General features: G+C 33.5%; 1 protein-coding gene across 2 annotated transcripts; it reads right to left on the bottom strand.

Moving 5' to 3' along the window:
• Window positions 1–1,213: 1,213 nt before the first annotated feature.
• LOC126768248 (uncharacterized) lies at window positions 1,214–23,696 on the bottom strand. 2 transcript variants are annotated; one of them, XM_050486259.1, is made up of 13 exons: window positions 23,489–23,696; window positions 13,621–13,740; window positions 12,246–12,384; window positions 11,091–11,238; window positions 9,773–9,877; window positions 9,376–9,510; window positions 8,040–8,238; window positions 7,255–7,453; window positions 6,021–6,272; window positions 4,060–4,391; window positions 3,376–3,543; window positions 2,894–3,085; window positions 1,214–1,506 (listed from the first exon to the last, which is right to left on the bottom strand). In XM_050486259.1, exons 2-13 carry the CDS (start codon window positions 13,682–13,684, stop codon window positions 1,415–1,417), a joined length of 2,025 nt encoding a protein of 674 aa, XP_050342216.1. In that variant the 5' UTR covers window positions 13,685–13,740; window positions 23,489–23,696; the 3' UTR covers window positions 1,214–1,414. The 2 variants fall into 2 exon arrangements, with proteins under 2 accessions (XP_050342216.1, XP_050342217.1); XM_050486260.1 differs by lacking the exon at window positions 23,489–23,696 and adding an exon at window positions 18,703–19,091.
• Window positions 23,697–23,832: the final 136 nt, after the last annotated feature.

Below are 23,832 nucleotides of genomic sequence, written 5' to 3'. Positions count from 1 at the left end.
CTTCGTAATAAATAATTTTGTCATCATTATGTTTAATTTAAAGTTGGGAACAAACAATAATATGAACAATAATTCAACTTACAGTCGCCACATTGTATTAACAGCAATTACATTTAATTTTTATTAAATATGCTTTACAGAGACCTAAAATAATTGTTGAGTGTTTAAAGTGTGTTTTGTTTGTAAAGTAAGTTTGTTTGTTACGCTTTCACATCTACTCAACTGATCATCAAGTTTTGACACGTTATCAGAGGTACAGAAGGATATAGGGGACCCTCCCCTACCGGTGCGTGGGGAAACGAGCTGACCATGTAATGTATATGGAAGTGTACTTCGCGTCAAATTTTTTGTTCCCAACTTAAGATTAAAATTAGCAATATTGCATTGAGATTTAATATTTTTATAATACATCTACGTCTATTTGTTTTTGCTTTTTTATTCAGAAATAATAATCATATTTCTAGATTTTTGTCGACGGTTGTGCCATTCGAACTGCATCGTTAAAAAAGAGAATTTTTATTTTTGGAATATGTTAAACTTTTGTTTATTTCATATAGTTAATATATAAAAAATGCTTAGAATTTCGAACGATTTTTTTATTTTATTAATACCCAGATATAAAATTTAAAATAGTAGTCAATAAAATAAACTTTTTACGATTTTTATAGTTGGTGCCCTTGCATTTAAACAGCTCTGGGAAACAGTCGGAGACACAAACACATAATTGAAATTGTTTTATATATTATATTAATTTGACTTTAGAATTCTCAAAATTCTCCCTACAATTGTAATTATTTATTAGCTGCTATAAAAATATGTTATTGGATTTCCAAATATCCTATTCGATGTAAGTAAAAATATATAAGTAGCTACCTATCAGTATTTGTAAATAAAAAAACGTAAATGTAAAATATGTTTGCTGACTTTTGGGTTTTATTTTGTGATATTTTGTTATACACTGAGTAAAACATGGTGTTTGTATTTTTTTAATATATAGGTTATTAAATTTACTTTACAGCTTTAAATGTATCTACTATGACTCTATATGTATAATTAAATGATTAATACAACAGTTAAAATAATATAATTAAAAACCATAATGGTTTTTCTGTATAGTCTTTGTATTATTTTCTGTTAATAAGACATTTATTATATTTTTTTTATAATATGCAATATTAAAATTCATGTCATTAGATAAAAAATAAAAATAAAATCAATCATCAAGATTTATTTATTACAAATGTTAACATTATTTAAAAATGCAAATAGGCGTTAAAATATTCAAGCTTAAACTGATTGAATCAGGCTCATTAGTAAAGAAATAATTATATCACAATTATGCACTTGTCGGAAAACTTATATAGAGGAAGTATTAAAATACAAAAAAAAAAACAACAGCATTATTTAAAATGACTCAATAACGGAAATGTCCCTTCCGCGAGCGCTCCTCGTGATAGACTCGCATCGGTGAATAGTTGCCGTTGGAACCACCATTTGCGTTCAACCCTGTAATATATAATTATGCAGTTAAAACAATATTGGGGTTGTTTCAAGTTGTAATATCATGGAAACCTGTACACAACAACAATAACTAGAATGTTCATGCAAAACGCTTAGTGCACTAAAAGTTTCTCGTGCCTTTTATGCAATAACCCTCACATACCTTTACCATTAAGCTGTCCTTCCACTGTGCTAGCTTTATATATAAATTAAAAATATTAAATATTTTATTGTTTTCCGAAGTCGTAGTAGCACTACGTAAAATGCTTAGCAAAATATGATGAATAAAAATAATATGACAAAACATGTTTTGAACAGAGTTTGTGTGTTAGGAATATGTCAAAGCTATAAAGAGTACAAAAAAATTGTCTTATGTTCTCATCTTGATAGTATTGACAATCCGCCTCAAGGCTGCGTGTGAGCAAGGTCTATGTCATTTAACTCGGTGACAACTAATACGTTAATAGTGTATAGATATTTATAACAAGACAAAAGGCCAATAATATCAATAATACAATGTGTGTAAGGCTAATCATTTGTTTAACAAAAATACTAGATTTTTATCACTCTCAAATATTAGGAGTTAATCTCAAATGAATTGGAGCTAGAGGATCTATCTACCGTTTTTACCGTCAGCAAAAATAAATATTTTTTTCCACCAATTTAATAATTTGTCGATATTGCTATTGTTTTGTTTGTTTTTATTATTCTATTAAGTTGAATAATTATATTACAGGAGAGATCTTTTAAATTAATTATAAAATCGTTATCACACCAAGAAGCGATCTCTCCATATGAACTGTGCGAATGCAATAAGTTTTTATTGAAATATATTTAAACCCAATTATTGCAGTGTAAAACGCAATTTTTAAATATAGAACCCTTTTAAATTATGTGAGCGCATCATCTGAAAACAAAACGAAAACGACTGAACCGATTTGTATAATTGTTTATTTTTTCTATTGGCTTTTGTATTAAGTGAATATTTGAACGGATGTCTGTCGATTGCTCAAGCTGAGTTGCCTCAGGTTGTAATTGAATAAAAGTGCATTTATAAATAAATAAAGTAACTGCTAGTTTTTTCCATTGTTTTTAAATCTATTAACGGCTTCTGTGCTATTTACTTATTTAGCCATGTTCATGTTCACGATTCCTTTATATCCTATTTATGTATCGATGTTGCTATAATTATAAAATTAATTGAAATTTTGTTTACACATGATAAACGTTTGTCAAGAAATCTTTTAAATGTTTGTTTTATACTATTTATATATAGTAGGTACTTGACCCGTGATCTTTAAAAAACACCTTTATAATATATTCGTGACCGAGTGTGTCGTGTGACGAGTGGTGGGACGAGGACGTGTGGCGTGTGGTGGGGTGGAGTGGTCACCTTGCAGCAGGTGGTGCGGCGGCGCGACGGCGGGCGCGGCGCAGCGCGGCGCCAGCAGCAGGTGGTAGAGCGCGAGGTACACGGCGGCCGCCAGCAGCGCCGTCACGCCCAGCGCGCGGTACACGCCGCGCAGCGACTCCAGCGGCTGCTCCAGCGACACCAGCCCGCTCACTATGGCGCCGATGCAGCGACCTGGCCCGACAACGACATTGCAGTGGGAGGGCGAAAAGTGGATTGGGCGTTGCCATTTTGGGTTGGTGCATTTGTGGAGTTTGAGTAATTATATCCTTGCATTGGACATGTTAATTTTCTCTCTCGTTATACCGAAACATGTGTCAATCAATAAAATACCTACTGATCAATGTGAAGTGTGCTTAAAGGTCGCATAGATTGTCACTTAAAAACTACTCTTATCTTGATTAGAAATTCGTTTTCCTATGACATTATGAAGAATAAACAATCATATTGTATTGTTGACTTACCGATACAGAAGTGTGCAATGACAGGCAACGCTTGTCCAGTCGTCGTATACTTCTTGGGCACGAGATGTCGGAAGTACAGCATGGCCGTCACCCACACGAGACTCAATGTGAACACTTCCAATAGCTCGCACACCACAACCCACGAGTATGATTCACTGTAAGCGAGACCTGGAATAAGAAAATATATTCAAATTGTGTTGATAACGATTAGTGTGCTATGTGACCACTATAGTTCCGACTCACTTATAATTCACAAACTATGATCTCCTCTTTCCAAGTAAGTAAGTAATTAATTTAGTAAGTAAGTAATTAATCATGTTTCGGAGGTTTTCGTGTTTCGTGCTATTTTAATTTTTCTAAAAACATTAAAATTGGACGAAATTTAATTAAAACGTCTCAAAAAAATGTGCGACGTAATTATGCACACATTGTATGGAAGTTACAAAATTTTTAAAATATAAATTTGAAAATAACATTGGTTTTAAGGAAAAATATTAATAAGTCGAGGTTAATTAAGTTTTTCATAAAACTGGTCAGTGAAAAAGAACGGAATTATAATATTTAGACGGAAAAAATAAACAATCAGATCTTAATTTAAATCTGGTTACAGAATAAAAAGATCATATCGATGCTCGTGGACGCGAAAGAATAGAAAGCTAAAAGAGAAGTCGACGGGGCACCGACCCGTGTAGCGCAGGCAGTAGAAGGTGAAGGCGGTGATGAAGACGTTGGAGTGGCCCACGTAGTCCACGAGCGCCTCGGCCCACCACAGCGCGGGCACGGCCGGCAGCGCGCCCGCCGTGAGCGTGAGGCCGGCCTGCAGCGCCGTGCCGTTGAGCGCCGCCACGGTCCACGGCAGGTAGGCGTCGATGGCGCTCCACAGCGCGCCCAGCAGCGCCACCACCGCGAACACGGCCGCCGTCTCCGCGCCGTAGCGCCGCACCGCGCTCAGCGGCAGCGCCAGCGCGCCCGTCGCCGTGTGCCACCACCACTCCGGCGTCGACAGCGGCATGCGTCTGCGCCGACATCACTCTCTTACTCACCCAAGCGACCGACCGATTTCATTTAATCGTAAACATCTCTACCCGTGTTTAATAATGACTCATCGATGTTACAATAATAATGCGACTCCATTTTCAATTGTAAGATTTTTATAGCTCAGCCAATATTTTAGCTAAGTGTTTGCACAAAACGTCGTATCGTAACTAAACATAAACTTGAATTATTTTAACGATAATTATACATGCATTGCAAATGCAATGGTTTTGAATGTTTTGAATGAAGACTTGAACATTCACGAATACTAAGTGCATTTTGCTTACGTCAAGATATACAACTAAAAGATAAACAGGAGACATAATTATCAAAAATGAACAGAGAACATATTTTCCCGGCAACATTTTAAATGTTTTACGTAGCGTACCTACTTGTGATAAATATCTAGCATAGGCTTGCATTGTTATGTAACCTTTTGTTATTAATGCAATTTTTATCAAGTTTCCTTCTCAATCTTAACTAATATAATAAATGACAAGGTGAGTTTGTTTGGTAATTTTTTTCAATTTCACGTCTTAACTGTTCATTATAAAATTTTAATTTTGAAAAGTTGTCAATTACCCCATACTCGCGGGCAAAAACGCTGGCGGGAACTAGTTATGTAATAAAACAGTGTAAATCAATATAATGCAAGCTTAACCTGTGCATTACGAGAAGGATGTTAAGGGTCCGTTCACACAGACCGGCTCGGAGAGCATCGGCCTGCTTTTTTCTTTTCACACAGACCGGGTCGTATACGCTTGGAATTGGCCGGAGCGGAGCCGCCAACTATTTCACATCGACCGGCTGGAAGAGATCTGAAAGCGGGTGCGAGCGAGAAAGAGCACGCAAGCGGAGCCGGTCGGCTCCTTTTATTACTTCACACGAAGCGCGTTCAGGCATTTTTAATGACAAAAAAGGTGCAAATGCAAAAATAAACTTTACTACAATCACTCAAAACACTGTTTCCAACGTGATAAAAATCTGCTCTCCTCTCCGAGCCGGTCTGTGTGAACGGACCCTAATATAAGTTAAGTATTCTTGTAAATAGCTATAGGGTAAGTCATCCCCCATGTCATTGCTCACACTCGACTGTGTGAGGGATGACATGGGGAAGAAAGAAGTAAGCCTCACGGTTGCAAGTAATAATATAATAATAATTTATCCTGGGACATTTTTCACACACGGCCATCTGATCCCAAATTAAGCTTGTACAAAGCTTGTGCTATAGAAACCAGACAACTGATATACTACTTTTCTAAATACATACTTATATAGATAATTACACCCAGACTCAGGACAAACAGACATGTTCATGCACACAAATGTCTATCCTGGGTGGGAATCGAACCCACAACCTTCAGCGTGAAAGGCAATCTACCAACCACGCCAACCGGCAAGTGAGAAGGGTTTACTTTAATGAACTCACTGACTAAATATATTAATAGTATATTGGTGTGTGTACAAAGACTAGACTAATATTAACAATGATAAAAGAAAAAACACTGCGCCGACCACAAATAAATGAGATAAGGGGTAGAGAATAAAATGATGTTACAACGTATAGACGGAATTTTTATAATTACAATTAGGTAAAAATGTATGCTTACGTGTCCACCAGCAATATGATCGCTCCGATGAACATAAATATAGCGTGCATCAAGAATGGCACCAAGTATGGCGTGTCTGGCACTTGCGTAGCTGCAAATCCAGCCAGTGGTGGGAAGATAGCCAATCCTAATGTTCCGAATGCCATTTGCCTGCCAACGTCTCCTCGACCCAGGGAGGTCTCTCTGGTGGCTATAACACATGCTGCACCAAGTAGTGCTAACGCTGCCGTTGGCCAAATGTCCGCAAATATCCTGTTCACAGTAAAAAACATATCTATATATAAAGCAATTTGAATGTATAATAAATGCCTCGATCAGTGTTTAGCGTGTACGCCAGAGCTGCTCCCTCTTCGACCATGTCGGATTGCCATCACATCGAACTATGAGAGTGAGAAAAAAGAGAATGTCCGTTACTGCATATACACCTGTGGCTCGAAAATATATCCTGCATAGGCCTTATGTTCTTCATCGTCTTCGTGAAGTATGGCCGTACCGTAGCCGAAATCGGTAGGATAGCATGTAAAACGTGTTTTAAAATATATGACTATTTATACGTCAATTTTTCAGAAACATCTAAAACTGATTATTTATGATTCATTAATTCTCTGACTCATGTTCGTTGTAATATAAGTGGATATACTGTAGAACTGGTAATCTAAACCAACGCATAATAACGATATAATGAATATTTTTATCGTGTATAAAATATAAATCTAATTAAATGTTTGTAGTTTGTTTCTAATTCACACGACGTTAAATCAACGTGATTTTTTTGCTTAGAGAAATGTAGTTTTTGTTATAGACCGGACCTTGGCTATTTAGTAAACCCAGTAAAATGCACAAAATTTAAAATAAATGTAACAGTAAAAAGTATAATAATGTCCTCCGGACCGATTTCGGCAACGGCGGCCAATCTCAAGAAAGATTAGCCAACTGCGTAAGACATATTATAGTTTACAAGTGTGTGCGCAGACACAGGTGCACTCTCTTTTCCCTCATTTTCATAGTCCGATGGGACGGCAAACCGACATGACCGGAAAGAATTCAGGCGCAGAACCAACATCTTTACGTGCTTTCCGAGGCACACTTCCAATTTCCAGCCTCTGGGTTGCTACTGAGAATTTGCCACAGAAAAACCCAATAATTGGCCCGACCTAGGATTTGAACCCGGGAGCTCCGGGTTTGCCGCCTCATCTAGCTACTAGATCAACGAGGACTATTCGGTCGTCCGCACCTGATGACGAAGTAGGTCCAGAAGGTGTAGGCGGGGTCGCCCACGACGAGGCGGCACTCGGCGTCGGCCAGCACGCCGCCGGGCTCGTCGTACGGGTCGAGCACCTGGCAGCGCACGGCCGCGCGACACGCCGCGCCCGCCGCGCGCGCCGCCAGCGCCGCCAGCCGCGCCGCCGGCACCGGGCACTTGGACGGGCCGCCTGCCGGCACGCGGACACTCACTACACTTTGCCTTGCCAAGTGCTCGAAGATCATATCCCTTACATTTAATCGCTTTGATTGATAACACTAAAGCTCGTCAATAGCTACACCGAAAAAAAAAGGAAAACCGGTTGGTAAACAGAGAACGTACTGAACTGTTGCATACTTATATGCTATAATTATAAATAAATTAACGCAAAAACTACAAACATAAATGGCCTCAGGTTCCAGGACGAATATAATATTATGTATTATGTCAACGTAATCTAAGAAAAATTGTTGGTCAACAAGCTAAACCTTCTCTTCGGTACAGGAGAAGTTTGCTTAGCAGTAGGACATTTACAGGCCCAGGAAATAGTAAAAAGTAATTTGATAATCTTACTTTTTTAATGTTATTAGTTATACTTGTGGTAGGGATGACAATAGCCCTAGAAGTCAGAATTAAACCTTTAATTTCCACATAATGCTGATGGCCTAAAAACCGTTGAGCTGAATTATTTTTCTATTTCATTTTAAAGATAATAAACTATTGTGACACATTACATTGTCCTTTTGTGTTGGAATGGTTTTTGTTATTCAACTCACCTGTACGATATGTGCACCAATTGTTTTCTATTGTTGAGTTATCTTGGGGCGGTTCCGGCGCGATCAGCGCTAGCGGCACGCGCATCCTGGCAGCGTGCTGCATGTACACAAGGCACTGTCCGTTGTAGCACAGGTGCGGCGGATTGAACTCGAAGTCGTCGTCACCTTCACCGTCGTCCGTCACCAGCGGTGCTGGAGACTATTGCAATTATATTTAAATTTGGCAGAAATCTAAAATTACTCACATACCCTTCTGCAATATAATACTAGCATTAATTAGATGATCCGTAGAATGAAATTCGACATTTTGCTAGCGCATCAGTTTTCGACTAACCAGTTTTGATACTTGTTATGGATTAAACTTTTATTTGGTTAATATATTGATAACTACTTCCTCTTATAATGATTTTTTATTGAAAATGTACACATATAGAACACTAGAACGTGTGAAATTTTGACAAAAAATATGCCTCTCCATTTGATTACAAATAACTCTTTATTAATTTCATAGAATTGGATTTCCTTGGGTACTCATTATTTAAGTAATAATAAGGTACACGCGACAAGTTAACGTATATTTTTTTACTTAGGTAAGTGAAAATGTCCCTTTATTTTTTATCAGGTTAGGTTAGAGGACTAATATAAATTCGGTATTTTTAATTTTTAATATCTAAGCTAAGTTTCTTTACATAATAGAAAGTGTCAAATACAAACACCATCACACTATTGCATAAGTAAGAAACACCTCAACAAGCGTTGAAGCGCGACCAATATGCTCGCTGGAATGCGCGGAAGTACAGTATCTAATCTTATTTTCCTTTGTTTTCATTTTTTTCAACCGTAAAGGTATGTATTTATTTATTTAAATTTGTTCCTCGATGATTCTAGTTTACGTTAATTAATTTTTTGCTCTAATATCGTATAATGCGTAATAAGAAAACACATATTATTATTTTCTAAGATTTAGGATTTTTTTTTTGTACGTTGTTAGGCATATAAAATTTCGATTATTATTGGTTAGTTTCTAACATACACAATTTACGGTAAATGAAATCCCGGTCTTTGAAATAACTCTTTTTAATCGTTTAACTAACTCGGCGTCAAGGATAAAATGTTATTGTTACTCATAAACGCAATAAACTGTTATTTTTTTAATAATATTTCAAATCTAGCAAAAACGTAGATGTCTTGAGTTTCAAATAGTTCTCTTAGCATCCTTGACAAGCTTGTAAAAAACTAAGTTCAGGTCAATGGGTAATAAATATAATTACATACATACTGCGTTTTATAAATACAGTTATATTCAAATGTCGTGCAAGTCGTATTATGAACTCACGGTGGCGTTGGCGACGCTGTTGTACATGGGGCTCAGCGTGGTGGTGGTGGACGTGGTGGTGAAGGGCTGCGTCACCCACGTCATGTTCTCGTCCGCGCAGCCGTACTCGCACGCGCTCACGGCCAGCACCCCCGACTACGCACGCACACACACTCAAATATTAAAATGTTTTTTTCTCTGTCTTGCTTTCTCGTCATGAAACCTGAATTGACGAAAAGGTGGATAAGTCGATATTATGGGAAAGTAGACGAATAGTCGACTTTTGATAAGAGAGAGAACAAGAAATAAAAAATAAGCCGATCAGAGATTAAGATTTAAATAAAGTATAATAGTTAAATGATTTTACGAATATTTAAACAAAAGTAACCTCGCTAACAAATTAATAATAATAATGCACCTTTTCTCCCTCCCATCGATTGCATCGCATGCCCTCTGTGCACATTTCTTGCATAACGTAAGCGCCGTCCGCGTCACACATGAACAATACCTGTGGACGACGAGCCTGTTGACAAAATAAAATACAGGTACATTTTAATTTAAAAGATCAGAAACAAACTATACAATATATGTAGGTACATATATATATATATATATATATATATATATATATATATATATATATATATATATATATATATATTATTTATCTTACACGCAGTGTCAAGTTGGTTAATTGATGTGGTACCTATATGCATTTTTATTATATGTATATTATACCTAGGCAACCTTTATTAATGAGTTCCTTTTGCATTTTTAAAATAGTCCAAAAATCTAAACGACAGCCCATACTGTTTCTGGGAGACAAAATTGTAAATCGATTTTTACTAAGCTGTTTTCAGTTTCATTGCCGATACCGATTGACCGTAACATACTTAATTAGTAGCATGCTTTGTATTTTAATATATTAAATAGGATTTAGTAAAACCTATGTCAAAAAATATGAAAATTATTGATTGATTAGCGTGTCAAAAAGAACGCAAAACCCTACCCAAAACTTTTTATCACGCTTAGCTTTTTTAATTAAACCTATTCATTATTACCTTGAGACATAACGATTACATATGGGTCTAGCGTGTGTTACCTACTGACATAACGACTTCTATGATTCAGGTTATAACCTAGTTTAGAAGTTTGTGTTTTACATTTATTGTTGTAGCCAAGTTGCATGTTCGCACGGTATGCACGGTGACCCCCAGTAAATCATTTATGTAAAAAAACATTTTTAAAACAAAATTATCGATAAATTATATTTAAAGTAATTTAATATTGTAATTTCATGCATCTTGTACTGTTAGTGATTGCAGAATAATTGTAGCCACAGATGTAAATCACTTTAATTATTTAAAAAAAATAACTTTCTAAACACATGAAGATGACACAGCGGAAAAAAAAAATAATTTTTTAATTTTTCTACTTTCTATAATTTAATTTCAACTTTAAATGTAGGTACTTACAAAGTTCAAGTTATGTTATTTAATGAACACTTATATCAGCCTAAATAAGAATAAAAAATATTAAAGTTCCAGACATAAAAATTAAATATTTTTTAAGTTAATTAAATTAAAATCAGTTTTTATTTAACATCATCTTCGCTATATAAATATAACGACTCTATTAAGGCAACAAAAAACTTTGCTCACCAATGAGTTAACTACAATTTTAAAAATAGTATTTTAGTTATTCACCAACTCCATTATACACTTTAGTATGCTTACCTCATGTCGTTCCGTGTAGGGCACAGCTAGCAGCAGCGTGTAGAATAAGGCACTCAATATAAGACACACGGCGGTGACCACACGTAACAGCTTCCCAGAACCGCTGGGGCCAGTTCCGCCTCCGGTAGACCCTCGCCCAATTGACAATCTATCCGAACACGTTTAACATACTATTACTATATTATATAGGAGTAGGATTGTTCATATAATTATATGCAGCCCCGGATTTATGCCTAGGCTTACAAGACACCGGTCTATGGGCCCCGCCAGCCAAGGGTCCAATCCCGCCAAAAATATTATAATGTTACTCTAACCGCTACAGAATGGGGGCCTCAAATGTCAAAGTGCCTAGGGGCCTCGGATCTTTAAATCTGGGCCTGTTTTGTTTTATAGAATAGGAAGGCGGACGAGCATATGGGCCACCTGATGGTAAGTGGTCACCAACGCCCATAGACATTGGCATTGTAAGAAATGTTAACCATCGCTTACATCACCAATGCGCCACCAACCTTGGGAACTAATGTTATTTTCCTTTGTGCCTGTAATTACACTGGATCACTCATCCTTCAAACCGGAACACAACAATACCAAGTACTGCTGTTTTGCGGTAGAATATCTGATGAGTGGGTGGAACCTACCCAGACGAGCTTGCACAAAGCTCTACCACCAGTAGGTACCACTGATTATATAGATTTCCACAGAACAAGCATGTTTTCTAAAGTATGGATCTATTTCTTGGACATACTTGTAACCTAAACGGCTTGAAGGTTTTTAACATATATCATTAGATTCACCAACGTTTGGGAATGTCATTGAGTAAAAGAAAACTAGGTATCCATTCTATTTCTTCAACAGAATCAGCTAGTGTCTGAGTATTGGAGAACTACTCCCATGCATGTCGAATGCATCCTATTTTAGTTCTTTATTAACTTTCTTTAAAAAAAAATCTAATTCGTTTTTTAGTTTTGTTATAATATAAATTTATTTTAAACGTATACCTTATTTCTTTAAAAAAAAATCAAACATTCTATGATGCCAAAAAAGCTTTAAATATAGTTAAAATTGTAGATTGATGTCTGAAGTTCGCTGTCGCATTGTCGCTCCGATAGTCATAATACCATATCGTTATTAAATAATTACTTATAAAATTCTTACTTGTCAATTAGTGGTCCGAGTATTGCAGGACCCAATAATGCGATGCAGGGCGCGACTGCTGATATCAGTCGAGCTTCTCCTCGGTCCAGGCCCACTGAGAGGATGTGTAGTGGTAGGAATGGGTATATCGACCCAATACCTGTGAAACAAAAATATTTTACTAACCAAACAACATCGCATGGTACATAGAAATGGCAAAAAATAAATCTTATGCAAAAATATAAATATACAACATACGGTTACGATCTTTAGAAAAACTTACTAAGCTTTCTCCTATTATTATTTAATACAGTGCACTTAAGATATTAATTAATGATTTTATTCAATAATGGGTCTGGATAAAGTTCAACATTTAAATCATTTCAGTTGTTTTTTTTTTATAATCGATGTAACAACTTTTAAAAGACCCTCGTTGTAATAAAAGCAAGAAGCGTAGTATAATATGGCTATCTCCAAATGGCACACATCCCATACGAGTATAGTGCCATAATTCCGGTACGCAATGCAGTAGCGGAGCTCGAGGTTAACGGTCCCTAAATCATTCCATAGCTATACCTATAAGGAGACCACAATCCTTAGAAGGAAGGTTGCAACACTGTATGCGGGCATTACGATGCGATACAGCACGACGCTTGCCATTGGACCACTTTTTATCGTGACCCAACTAGTGCTAGTGATTGATAAAAACTTATATTTTTATTTCTTTAAATGAAATTCCTTGGGCGAAAATTTAAGTATTTTACACTCCGTAGAGTTTATTCTTATTATATAACGGATGTCCGCTTTCTCACACCAAACTTGTTTGAAAATTATCTACGCGGTTACTAGTTCAAAATCGTTAAAACTTCGAAATGTTCGAACTTAGCTTGTATTCAATTTAAATTTGGAAACCAGTAATTCATTACTCCGAATTTGAATGGCAGATATATTTATGAACGCTTTTAAATTTTATTTTGAATTTTGCTTCACACAAAACATTAATTAACGTTTTTGGGGAAAAAATATGACTTGGGTGTATTCGGCGATATATAAAAGTCATTATTCATCACTTTTGGGTACAGTTTCATCGACTTAACGCTCTTTAATCATACAATTACCTAGGAACGAATATAACAGAAAGTCGTGGAAAATTAAAATCCGACTACATAATTTATCGGCGACGTATGAAAATAGTGAACATGAATCTGTAGGATAAAATTCTACAACGAATGTCATGTACCGTTTTTTTTATGGTGAAAATGTTTTTTTTCATCATTTATTTACAGAATATTAAACTATCGTTACGGTTCCAAAGTAGATCTTATTATGTCTGTTACAGTTCAGTATTCATAGTGATAGTTTATAGTATTAAAGATAAAAGATTTGAATACGTTACCTGACAGGAAACAGAAGAGAACACATTTCAGTGTGATGAGATTTTTATTCACCAGTTGCTTCATTTTTAGGTATTATCTAGCACCTTCGTTAAGTCAATAACTGTTTCAACATTTTGTATCTGGAATAAAAAAAAAGAGTTCAAAATATATCGTCAGACACAATTACATATACAAAATAGCATAAGTACCAATTATAATAAAAATGTATGAAAGAAAAATGAAATAATAGTTTTCACTATCGACATAAATAAAAGTTATATCTAATACCCATATTAAAGTAATTTAAATAAATTGTCTACATCCTGTCTAAGATGTTGTATGATTTTGAATGAGAATTTTAGTGTATACAATATTTTACACGAATAACTTAATTAATAATATATCCTAAGTTTTAATCGCAGAGTATAAACGCCATCGTCTTTATTCGCCCACATGTGACATTTCATAGTTACTAAAGGAGGGGATATCTGAATATCTGAGCACGTTCAACGTGGTTTAAAATAGGTGTCCCGAAATGACGTGAGCATCTATTGTCGTGAACTCATTGCGACATTACCCGCCAGCGGTTTTAACTCCGACAACACGCTTACAAGGCTTATTGTTTTTAACACCTAACCCAGAAAGAAATGCTACTTATTATAGTGCAGAATTAGTAATGATTTGTTTTTCATATATCCCGAATTAAACTTTATTCAATAAATTGCTTTTAGTCATAATGACCTCACATCTATAATAAGTAGACAACGCAATACACTGTTACCTTTGAAGCACAAAGACTCAAGGATTAGGTACTACTGTCGTAAACATGTCATTTTTAAAGGTATTAATAGATAATCAATAAATAAAATAAACTTAGTTTTAAATAAAAGTATTCCGTTAAAAGCAAAATGTTCTAACATAAAATAATTATCCATCTTCATATTGTCTTGTCATATTTTCGTCGTTTCGTACACTGACAATTTTAGTACATAACAAGATTTAAGAAACAATTAAGATGGCAATTAGTTGCTCGTCAACGTCAATATATCGTATTAATAGTTGTAATTATCTTAGATATTGACAGATGCACCAATAAACTTTTACTTAAACGATTTTGTAACATTAATAACGCAAAACATTTATAGATTGTAAAAATAAACAACCTACATTTTACGTAATTTTACTCGCTATTCACTTTATCGTCATAAACGAAGAAACTTTTTATAGTTTTGACGTTTGTTTATTAATTTAATGTAGTAGTTTGCTTTCCACGGATTTCGGGCATCTCGCCTAGTACGAAAAGGTTTTAACGACTGTTTTAGTAGTTTAGTTGCGATGTTTTCGTAAACAGTCAAATAGCATGTCCTACTCTCAAGCTGTACAATAGTAGATTGTTTTTTTAATGGTGCAGGAAGACTAATGTGCAAAATTGCTCGTGGCGGTAAGTAATCTCATCCGTCTTTATACATTGTACTGTAAGATGCCAATAAAGCTTTCCATACACCGTCAAAGCGCTGACCACCACTTACCTCTTATTATACTTACTACTACTCTGTACTTTCGGCTTTTTATAGTTATAGTAAAACTAGTAGACAGTAGTAGGGTTAGAGGGAAGTCAATAGGTATAATTTACTAAGAGTTTTGCTAGTGTATACGCTGCTTAATTTTAACATGACTACTGACGATTCGAGATAAGCCACGATTTCTTGTTTAAATAGAAACATATTACAAAACTTCAACGGAGATTGACAATATTTGGCAATCTGTTAAAAGATGTAAAGCATAGATTATTAAAAATATGGTAAGTCTGGCTTATGTCATATTTATTTTAATATTTATTTTTTTTCTATTTCAAAATTAAAATTATATTTACTAAATTTAGGATATACTATTCGACTAGTAGAATATACAACATGTCGCAAGGTTTTTTCAAGCGATTCCGTCAGCGTTTAAATATTCCTTAATTGCATGACAAAATGTTGTTTTCTATAGACTCACAGCACGCTATAAGGCCATCAGATTATACAATAAAACATTAGGTTAGAAGTACAATATTCGTTTTGCAAATTGTAAATGTGGATAGAAAACAAACCTAATAATTACAAATATGTAGATATTAGGTACCAGAGAAGACTCAGGATACCAAAGAAGGCTCTATATGTAAATATGTTTAGTTTTAAAATGATATTTTTTTCTAACTTTATACCCAAGCAGTTAATATCGAGTTTTTTTTTAATTAGGTGAATAAAAATGTCTTTCAATCGCCGTATATGTTCCGTTATAATTCTACAATTCGTCGAGCAAAATGGAACAGGTTTTAAAAAAAACTATTTATTGCGAACTGGAATGAGATTGTGTCGGGAGTGTACGATGCCGTCACCGCTATAATTGGCGAAGGTCCGTCGCCATGCGTGACCGGCGACGCTTTATAACATTCGACTTCTAAGGGCAGTTCACACAACTACTGATAAATCAAAATTAGAATATATATAATATTGTAACAATAATTACCTCCATCTACTAAAGCTATCTTACTTACAACAAGCTAAAATCTTCAGAATAACTTAAATTAAACTATCTAATGTACCTCATAATATGAATATCAGTATTTACTGGAAAAAACTATCATAAAATATATTTATTTTTAACCACTATCATGATGTAGAAGACAAATACAAGCCAGTATACCATACATATCCAATTTATAGAAATTGTCTTTTCATTTTAAAATATGAGTAACATAATCTTTTTAAAACTCAAAGCGTATAACGGAACATCGATGTGATGAATTTTATGAATAATTAAAATTGAACAAGCTTAACTTATACTGAATCTAACAGATGTCGGATGTCCGTTGAATAAAGCGTAATAAACAAATAAGTTAAACGGTCATTGCATACATTAAAGTTCGGCACACATGTTCGGGGCTTGTCGTTGACTTGAAAATTGTTGTCTTACCGCACTACCATTTAAAGATTATCGACTTATGCTTTACATGTAATTTTATGCTTATGAATTTAGCTGTGATTCATGTTTTGGATATAATTATTTTATACATATGCTTTTTATTAAGGAATCATAATGTAAATTAAGAATAAATAAACAACGAAAGTGTAGAAACCTTATAAAGTTTTGGCTTAATTAATTGAATAGAAATGAAAGCGGTCAGTGACATCGTTTCGTTTCGACAACCACCTTATTTAAGTTGTTTAGAATTAGGGCAATAAGATTAAATAGGTTTTGAATAGTGTTGTAAACTATCTATTTCCTACTACTATGTTCACGTCAATATTTTCCTCGTAAACACCGAAATCTATATGCCTATGTCCGTATCCAGGTTCCGGGCTACCTCAGTTCAGTGATTTAGTCGTACCTATAACTAACAAACAGACAAACTCACACATTTATAATATAAGTATAGACACTATAGTATATATGTTGATCATCGAGACCGAGACAGTATGAGAAATAGTTTATATTCGGTGTAAGTAATCGATAACCTTTGTGCAATATTTCTTGTTGTCTCACACAATTCGATAAGAACTCCGTACATTATATGAAATGAATGGACATAGACACGTCATTATTATCGGAAAGAAAATGTAATGATACAAAAGATAAGAATAACTTTAAAATATACATGTACATGTTTTTTATTTAATTCGAGTATAATATGGATTTTATAGATGCACATATATCGACTATTCAAAATATTAAATAATTTAAAAAAAAATTCTCAATTGTTATTATTTATTGTGTTATTTAGGATATTAAATGTTTTTCAATAATATTATCTTATATTTCTTACAAAACATTTATGTTGCTATGACAAAAATAAATATTAATTTTTAAATAACTCTTTTAAGAATATTATATATTAGCCTAATAGTTGCGAAGTGTTGTAAATCTCACGTCAGCATGTTGACACGCTATAATAATAATTCGTGGTTTGTAATCAATTACCAAAATATCTTGGTGACTGTAAAACATAATCACGTAGAGTTGCAATTGCATGAATAGGAATCTTATTAGACTCAACTTGCTGTATAAACAATAAACAGAGTGAATATAGGTATATTTTTATTATATAATAAATTTCGACATTGCGCTAACGTATATTCGATTGACACTCGTTATAAAAATGACATCGTTTTTTTGAACCCACCGGTTTTGTGTATAAGTATAATATACATACACTAAACAGTTCGTAAAACACAAAGAGGGGAACTTATAAAAATGCGGGCATGCATTCACACTCACTGCAGCTCTGATTCATGTTTTGGATATAATTATATGACTTTTTTGCATTCATTTTGAATACTAAAAAGTGGAACAGAAAAGCCGAAATTAATATGATACTAGCGTCTCTTCAATATTGTTTCTATACATTTCTCCAGAAACCATGTAATATAATAAACCACTGTGATGATCATATAATAATAATAATAATAAATAACTTTATTCACCAAAAAGAAACAAAGACAAAATAAAATTAAGGTACAAAACCATAAAAAAGAGTTAACAATGTGATATTTGATAATTTGGTGAAAAGGTCGTAGTCTCAGCTAGGCTGCATTTCAGTCTACGCCTTGTACATTTGCTGCCAACACAAACGCTACATTCAGTGCAGTAAAAGGTAAAAGAAGATAAAATTACTTAAATAATAAAAGTTAATACAATTTTATAACACACCCAATGGGCTAAAATAAAAAACATGCAAGCATTATTAAAATATAATGGATAAGGTATAATTGAATGTTTAAATATATGTATATTTAAGATGTCTCATGTCTTATGTTTTGAGAGCAATCTGACGCTACTTTATTTAAATTTCGTTGATTTTCTTAAAAATTTTGAAATTAAATAAGATAGAGCCAGAAGGCTCTATGTTACTTACCATAGAGATGGTTTCATATACTTCTACTACACATTTAATTTGTGATAAAAAATTAAATATTAAAAAGTTTGTGGTAATTTATGCTCATTTTTAGCAATAATAATTATTATTTTAAAATATATAACTTTTTTCAAATATACTTCATGAAAACACAAATATAAATAGTCTATATTTAAAATTCAAAATCAATTACTTAGCAACTTACTTATAATTTAGAAAAAAGTCGCTGTTCAGATCAGATTCCACTATACAAATTTCACATAAACAAACTTTTACGATTCACTTCGTTCCTTTTACAGTTTTTTCTCTGATCTTGACCGAACTTGTATTGTTATTTTAAGGACATGTTGAAACGGCAATCGCTAACTAAGCATTAAGCACTTCACAATTTCAACATTACAAATGGAATCATGTTAGTCTCAATAATATTGCATTGGATGTAAATAAATACGCGCACGGAGATAGTGGAACCACAGAGTGTGCTGTATATTTTTGCGGTTAAAATACAGAGTAAGTGCGAAGTAAGTCTTGCACCGATAAGAACCGCACGGCGCGCCGTCACGCCGCGAACAACGGGGCCGTCGAGCTCGGGGCCGCCAATGGTGGTGCTCGTTTCACTTACTTTTTACTTGCCTACGTCGTCGCGATTACATCGTATCGTGGAGTATTTCGATGTGACTTAAATGTCAAGACACATAAATACTCGGCATAGTAAGTATGAATCGCAAATGTTTTTATTGCCTTGTTAACAACTTTGCACAAACACACTTTATTATAATACCAAGGGTATACATGTAAGTATATAAGCGTTACTACACTACCTAACTATTTCCATGAATGCATGGCGGGGCTATCAGTGATTTAAAAGAAAAGATTTAGCACGTTTTTAAAAAATTACCTAATAACAATGTATAATTTTTAAAAAGTGAATATATCTTTGCCACAATAATCTTTTGTAGGTCGTAAGGCTTTGTGAAAGACTAGTTTTCTTAGTAAGAATTAGTCTACCACCAAGCACGAACTAATTATAAAGCTATATTTTGGTTTAAAGGGTGCTGGGTGAGTGTCTCAATGTTTTTACAGGCAGCAAGGACTTCACTTCTTAAATCATCATATCATATGATCAGTGTAAAGTCAGAGTACGGATATCAATTACAACGACAAAATATATGGTCAGTGACACATCGCTACCATATCCTTGGACTTCGGCTCACTTATTTGTTTCCATACTTTTAACTTTGAAAAAAAAATAGAAACAAAAATATATTCACCAAGAACACAATGTCAAAAAACAAAATAAATTGTAGTTACACAACGATAATGATTAAATGATTATCGCTGATATGTTTCTATTATATTTTAATAACAGGTGCGAAACTTAATTTAAGCTTACTGGTTCCACTTGTCGGTTTCGTTAAAAAAAGTAAGACTACTTTTTAAAAAAAACAACCATTCAAATAATATAACATATAATTTTAGACTATACAAACCTTAGTAAGCCTTACTAATATTATAAATGCAAAGATGAGTTTGTTTGTTTGTTACGCTTTCAAGCCTTAAATACTCAACCGATCATAATGAAATTTTGCATACATGTTGCCAGGGGCAAAGAAAAGGACATAGGATAACGAGCACCACCCGCATACTGCATACCTACTCATATCATACTGTTTCGAACCTAAATTTTGTTTGAGCGATTTATGACATTTTGTCAGCGCAATCAAAAGTTTCGTAATATAATGAATGGAAACTGATATTGTCATATGAATGCATGAGACCGTGAACATCCATAATAGCTACGAACAATGAGTGTGATAAAACACGCCTAATGAATGACTTATTAGAATTGAGATTAGATAGAGCTTACTCAGAGGGCTGATTCATTTCTATAAGAAAAAAAACTACATATTTAATGCCACAATTAAACATAATTTATTCCTACTTAATCAACTGCATCATCAATTGTAATTGCATCTTTACTGTTGTGACTTTTATAAACGATGAATATCCAAGTCCAAGGAATTTAGGGACACTGGAATTTAACAAGCGGTATAAGCATTAAAGAAGAGTGGTAAAAAAATTAATGTTTATTTTTTTAATCCTGATTTTTTCAATTAAAGTGATATTCCCTTTTTATTTTAAAATTTAGTAGCGATAGGACAAATATTCTGCTACTAATTGATATTTTAACTATTCGGTTATTATTAGCATTCGATATCTGACAGAAAATATATTATACATTTGTTATGAAGACGAATAATAAATATTTTAAGCAAGTTAATACATTATACTTACATGAAAATGTTCTTTTAAGGTTTTTAAATTAATATTTGTGTTACCTAAAACTTGCGAAAATTCGCACCTCGCTTAAAACACAGCTAAACGTGTATCGTAACTTTAAACTTGTTTACATCTATAAAGTATCTACCTACACCAATGTCTGGGTCTCAGATTAAACCTGATCACGCAGTACTAATGCTAGTATTTCAAAAAATAAAATATTTGTAGTAAATAAAGATATATAGCTTTAAATGCCTTTTTGAAATCTGTTTTGGATAAGTTTCCCCAGATCAGGGATAAAACTAATAGTACGAATAGATTTGATTAAGTTAATTATTTTAATTCATCATGTGAATATGCTGCATAACAGCAAAACAATGAACGTAAACATAACATCTTAACTTTTTGCATTTTTTTGTATTTAGTAACAGACTATATACCCCGAGGTTAATCTGCTAAGATGATTAAGATTTAACACGTGGCTTCGCCCACGTTAAAATCTTTAAAGCTATAAAGTGTCTAGATAGTAGACACCTAGTGCTTATTTCATCGCGTCTGACGTTTATTACATTAACTTTTTTAATTTCATTAAATAGGTACTTACTATTTAGGAGTAGTGGAAGTTTAATATAAGTAAAAAAAAAAGTTCAATAAAAATTACTTAAATGATTTCCGAAATAATCATATACATGAACCACAACCACTATATATGCTATATAAAAGGCTATAGCCTTTTGTGGTTGTTGCAGCAAATTCAGGACTACACGGCCTTAAATAGCTCATATGGGCGAGGAGTGGAGAGGAAAGTATTAGCATAATTGGAGGTCGGCGGCGGCTGAACCGGTTTGCTGCTTCAAGTTCGGCGTGGTATTACGTCATCGCTGACATCATATGTTTATAATAAATATACTAATACTTATAATAATATAGCAATGATAAAAAACCTTGTTAATAAAAAAATTACAAGTTTACAGAAATCCGTTAAGTTATTTAAACTAAGGAGACGATTGTTAATTTTATTTGAATTTCATATTAATAAAACATTTAGTTCTAGTACTCTTTATTTAATGTACTGTTACAAATATTATTTATTAAGAAATTGATGATGAATGATTTTTTATGAAATCTAAACTCATTCTATGTCAAAAATGTGCAATACTAAACTAAACTTTAAGTAAACTAACGTTTTCTATCAACTAATCTACAAGCAAAACTAAACAAAATAAACTATGCTACGATTTCAAAATTGGAAGTTAATTATGATGTAGGTTGGTCTGTGATAGGCGCGGCGATTTCTAGGAACGCTGCTGAAGTTTTATTAATAACTGTCAACACAAAATACAGTATATAGGTCGCATGGCACTCCCTGACGGTCACCGCCCATTTCACCTCTATCACAGACCACCCTTACCTCACGAATAACGAATATTCTGTGAACTCTGCAGCTTATACAATACTATGCGATCAGTCAAGCGTGAATCGCTTGTAAAAATATTATTCTTATATAGTACACATTCTCAATATTAGTAATAAAATAATATTTTTGATATTTTCATTCTACTTCTATTCATTACGCATTTGATTAATATGAATCAGCATATTTACCTACTGCCTAATTGAAAGGCTAAGAGGTCCTAGGTTTTAATCCATATATAAAATCATAAATGATTATTTAAATGGGCTTAAAGAAATTCTCAGTAACGTGGGAAGTTGGCACTGTTACACTCCCGTCACCCTTACCTCGGAAAGCACGTAAGGTCGTTCTGCGTCTAATATATCTCAGAACTTGTCAGATTTATTGCGTTGCGCTAACAAAAAAAACTCGCATAATAATCACCTATACGCTACGACTTAATGCTACAAGCAGGTCATTACACCTGCTAATATAAAAAAGTACCTACTACCTATATATGTATATATAAATAGTCCGCTGGGCTGCATAAAAAAAGTTTGTTCCGCAGAAATTCACTTGAAGAAAATTAGTATTTAAGATTAACTTTTTTCAAGTTTTATACAATGATCTTATAAAGCTTTAAAGTAAAGTTAACATTAGGCATTTAGTTTCTATTGCAGTTACTTAGTACAGTAGTATAATAATGGTGCATAAAAACTAACGAAATAACGTTGATATAAAATTTATTTTAACGTTATTTAGACCAAAATACTTTAATAAGTATAACTTGTTAAATCTAATGATTTAACAAGTTGCAAGCATTAAAATATTTTATATTTCGCGCCGAAAAACTAGCGTAGCAGGCTGGTGGATAAAACTTTGAATGATCTATCTAGCAAGAAATTACGCGAAATATATTAACAAACAATATACATTTTAAAAAAATACGAGTATTTGAATTAATATAAAACTTGGATAGGGAATCGTATGCGCGTCTGTCTGCTGACAGTCGATTAAATGCCACTGAGCCAGACTGTTGTCTTAATTACAATAGTTATCCGCAGTTTAATATATATTCGTTTCAATCAATCGTTTATTAATTGAAAGTAATAAGAATTTCCCGTGTCAATGATTAGTTAAGAAATATATTAACAAAAATAACAGTAAACAATTAAACTTTTTCTTTACATACGTAATTAAAAATGTTTTATTTCATAAATTAAACTATAATCATGTTTACTTATGCAGGTACATATATTAGAATTACTTAATGATGATTTATTAATAAGTTAATTAATAATATATAAATATAAATTACCCATAAATATTTAAAAGCAAATTTTGTAATGTCAATATAAAACTTTGTCACTTTACACACTGAAATTAAAATAACTTATTTATCTTTCTCAAAAACAGATATTTATAAAACCTCAATATTACACATTTCGTTTCTCGATGTCTTTTTAAAAATGTTTTTACACAGTGAACGAATCAACGAACATCATGTACGTTATCGCGATATAGAGTATTTGCACGAACTGAAATCCGAATGAAATGATTCGTTCATAATATTTCAAATAATTAATCTTAACGATTCTTCTTGCCAATGAATAATTTTTATTACCGAATACTTATTATAAGGTAGATTAATTTTATAAAATT

This window comes from Nymphalis io, chromosome 4 (assembly GCF_905147045.1).
Source record: "Nymphalis io chromosome 4, ilAglIoxx1.1, whole genome shotgun sequence".
Taxonomy (NCBI): Eukaryota; Metazoa; Arthropoda; class Insecta; order Lepidoptera; family Nymphalidae; genus Nymphalis; species Nymphalis io.
Note: the sequence above shows the minus strand (reverse complement) of the source record. Positions and strands in the feature narration are given on the sequence as shown.

Excerpts from the sequence above, each read along its gene's own strand:
- LOC126768248 (XM_050486259.1), bottom strand. The coding sequence starts at position 13,684 with ATGAAGCAACTGGTGAATAAAAATCTCATCACACTGAAATGTGTTCTC. Across the intron at positions 9,878-11,090 it reads CCTACACGGAACGACATGAG|GCTCGTCGTCCACAGGTATT; the intron begins GTAAGCATACTA and ends TTTTGTCAACAG. Across the intron at positions 3,086-3,375 it reads CATTGCACACTTCTGTATCG|GTCGCTGCATCGGCGCCATA; the intron begins GTAAGTCAACAA and ends TTGTCGGGCCAG.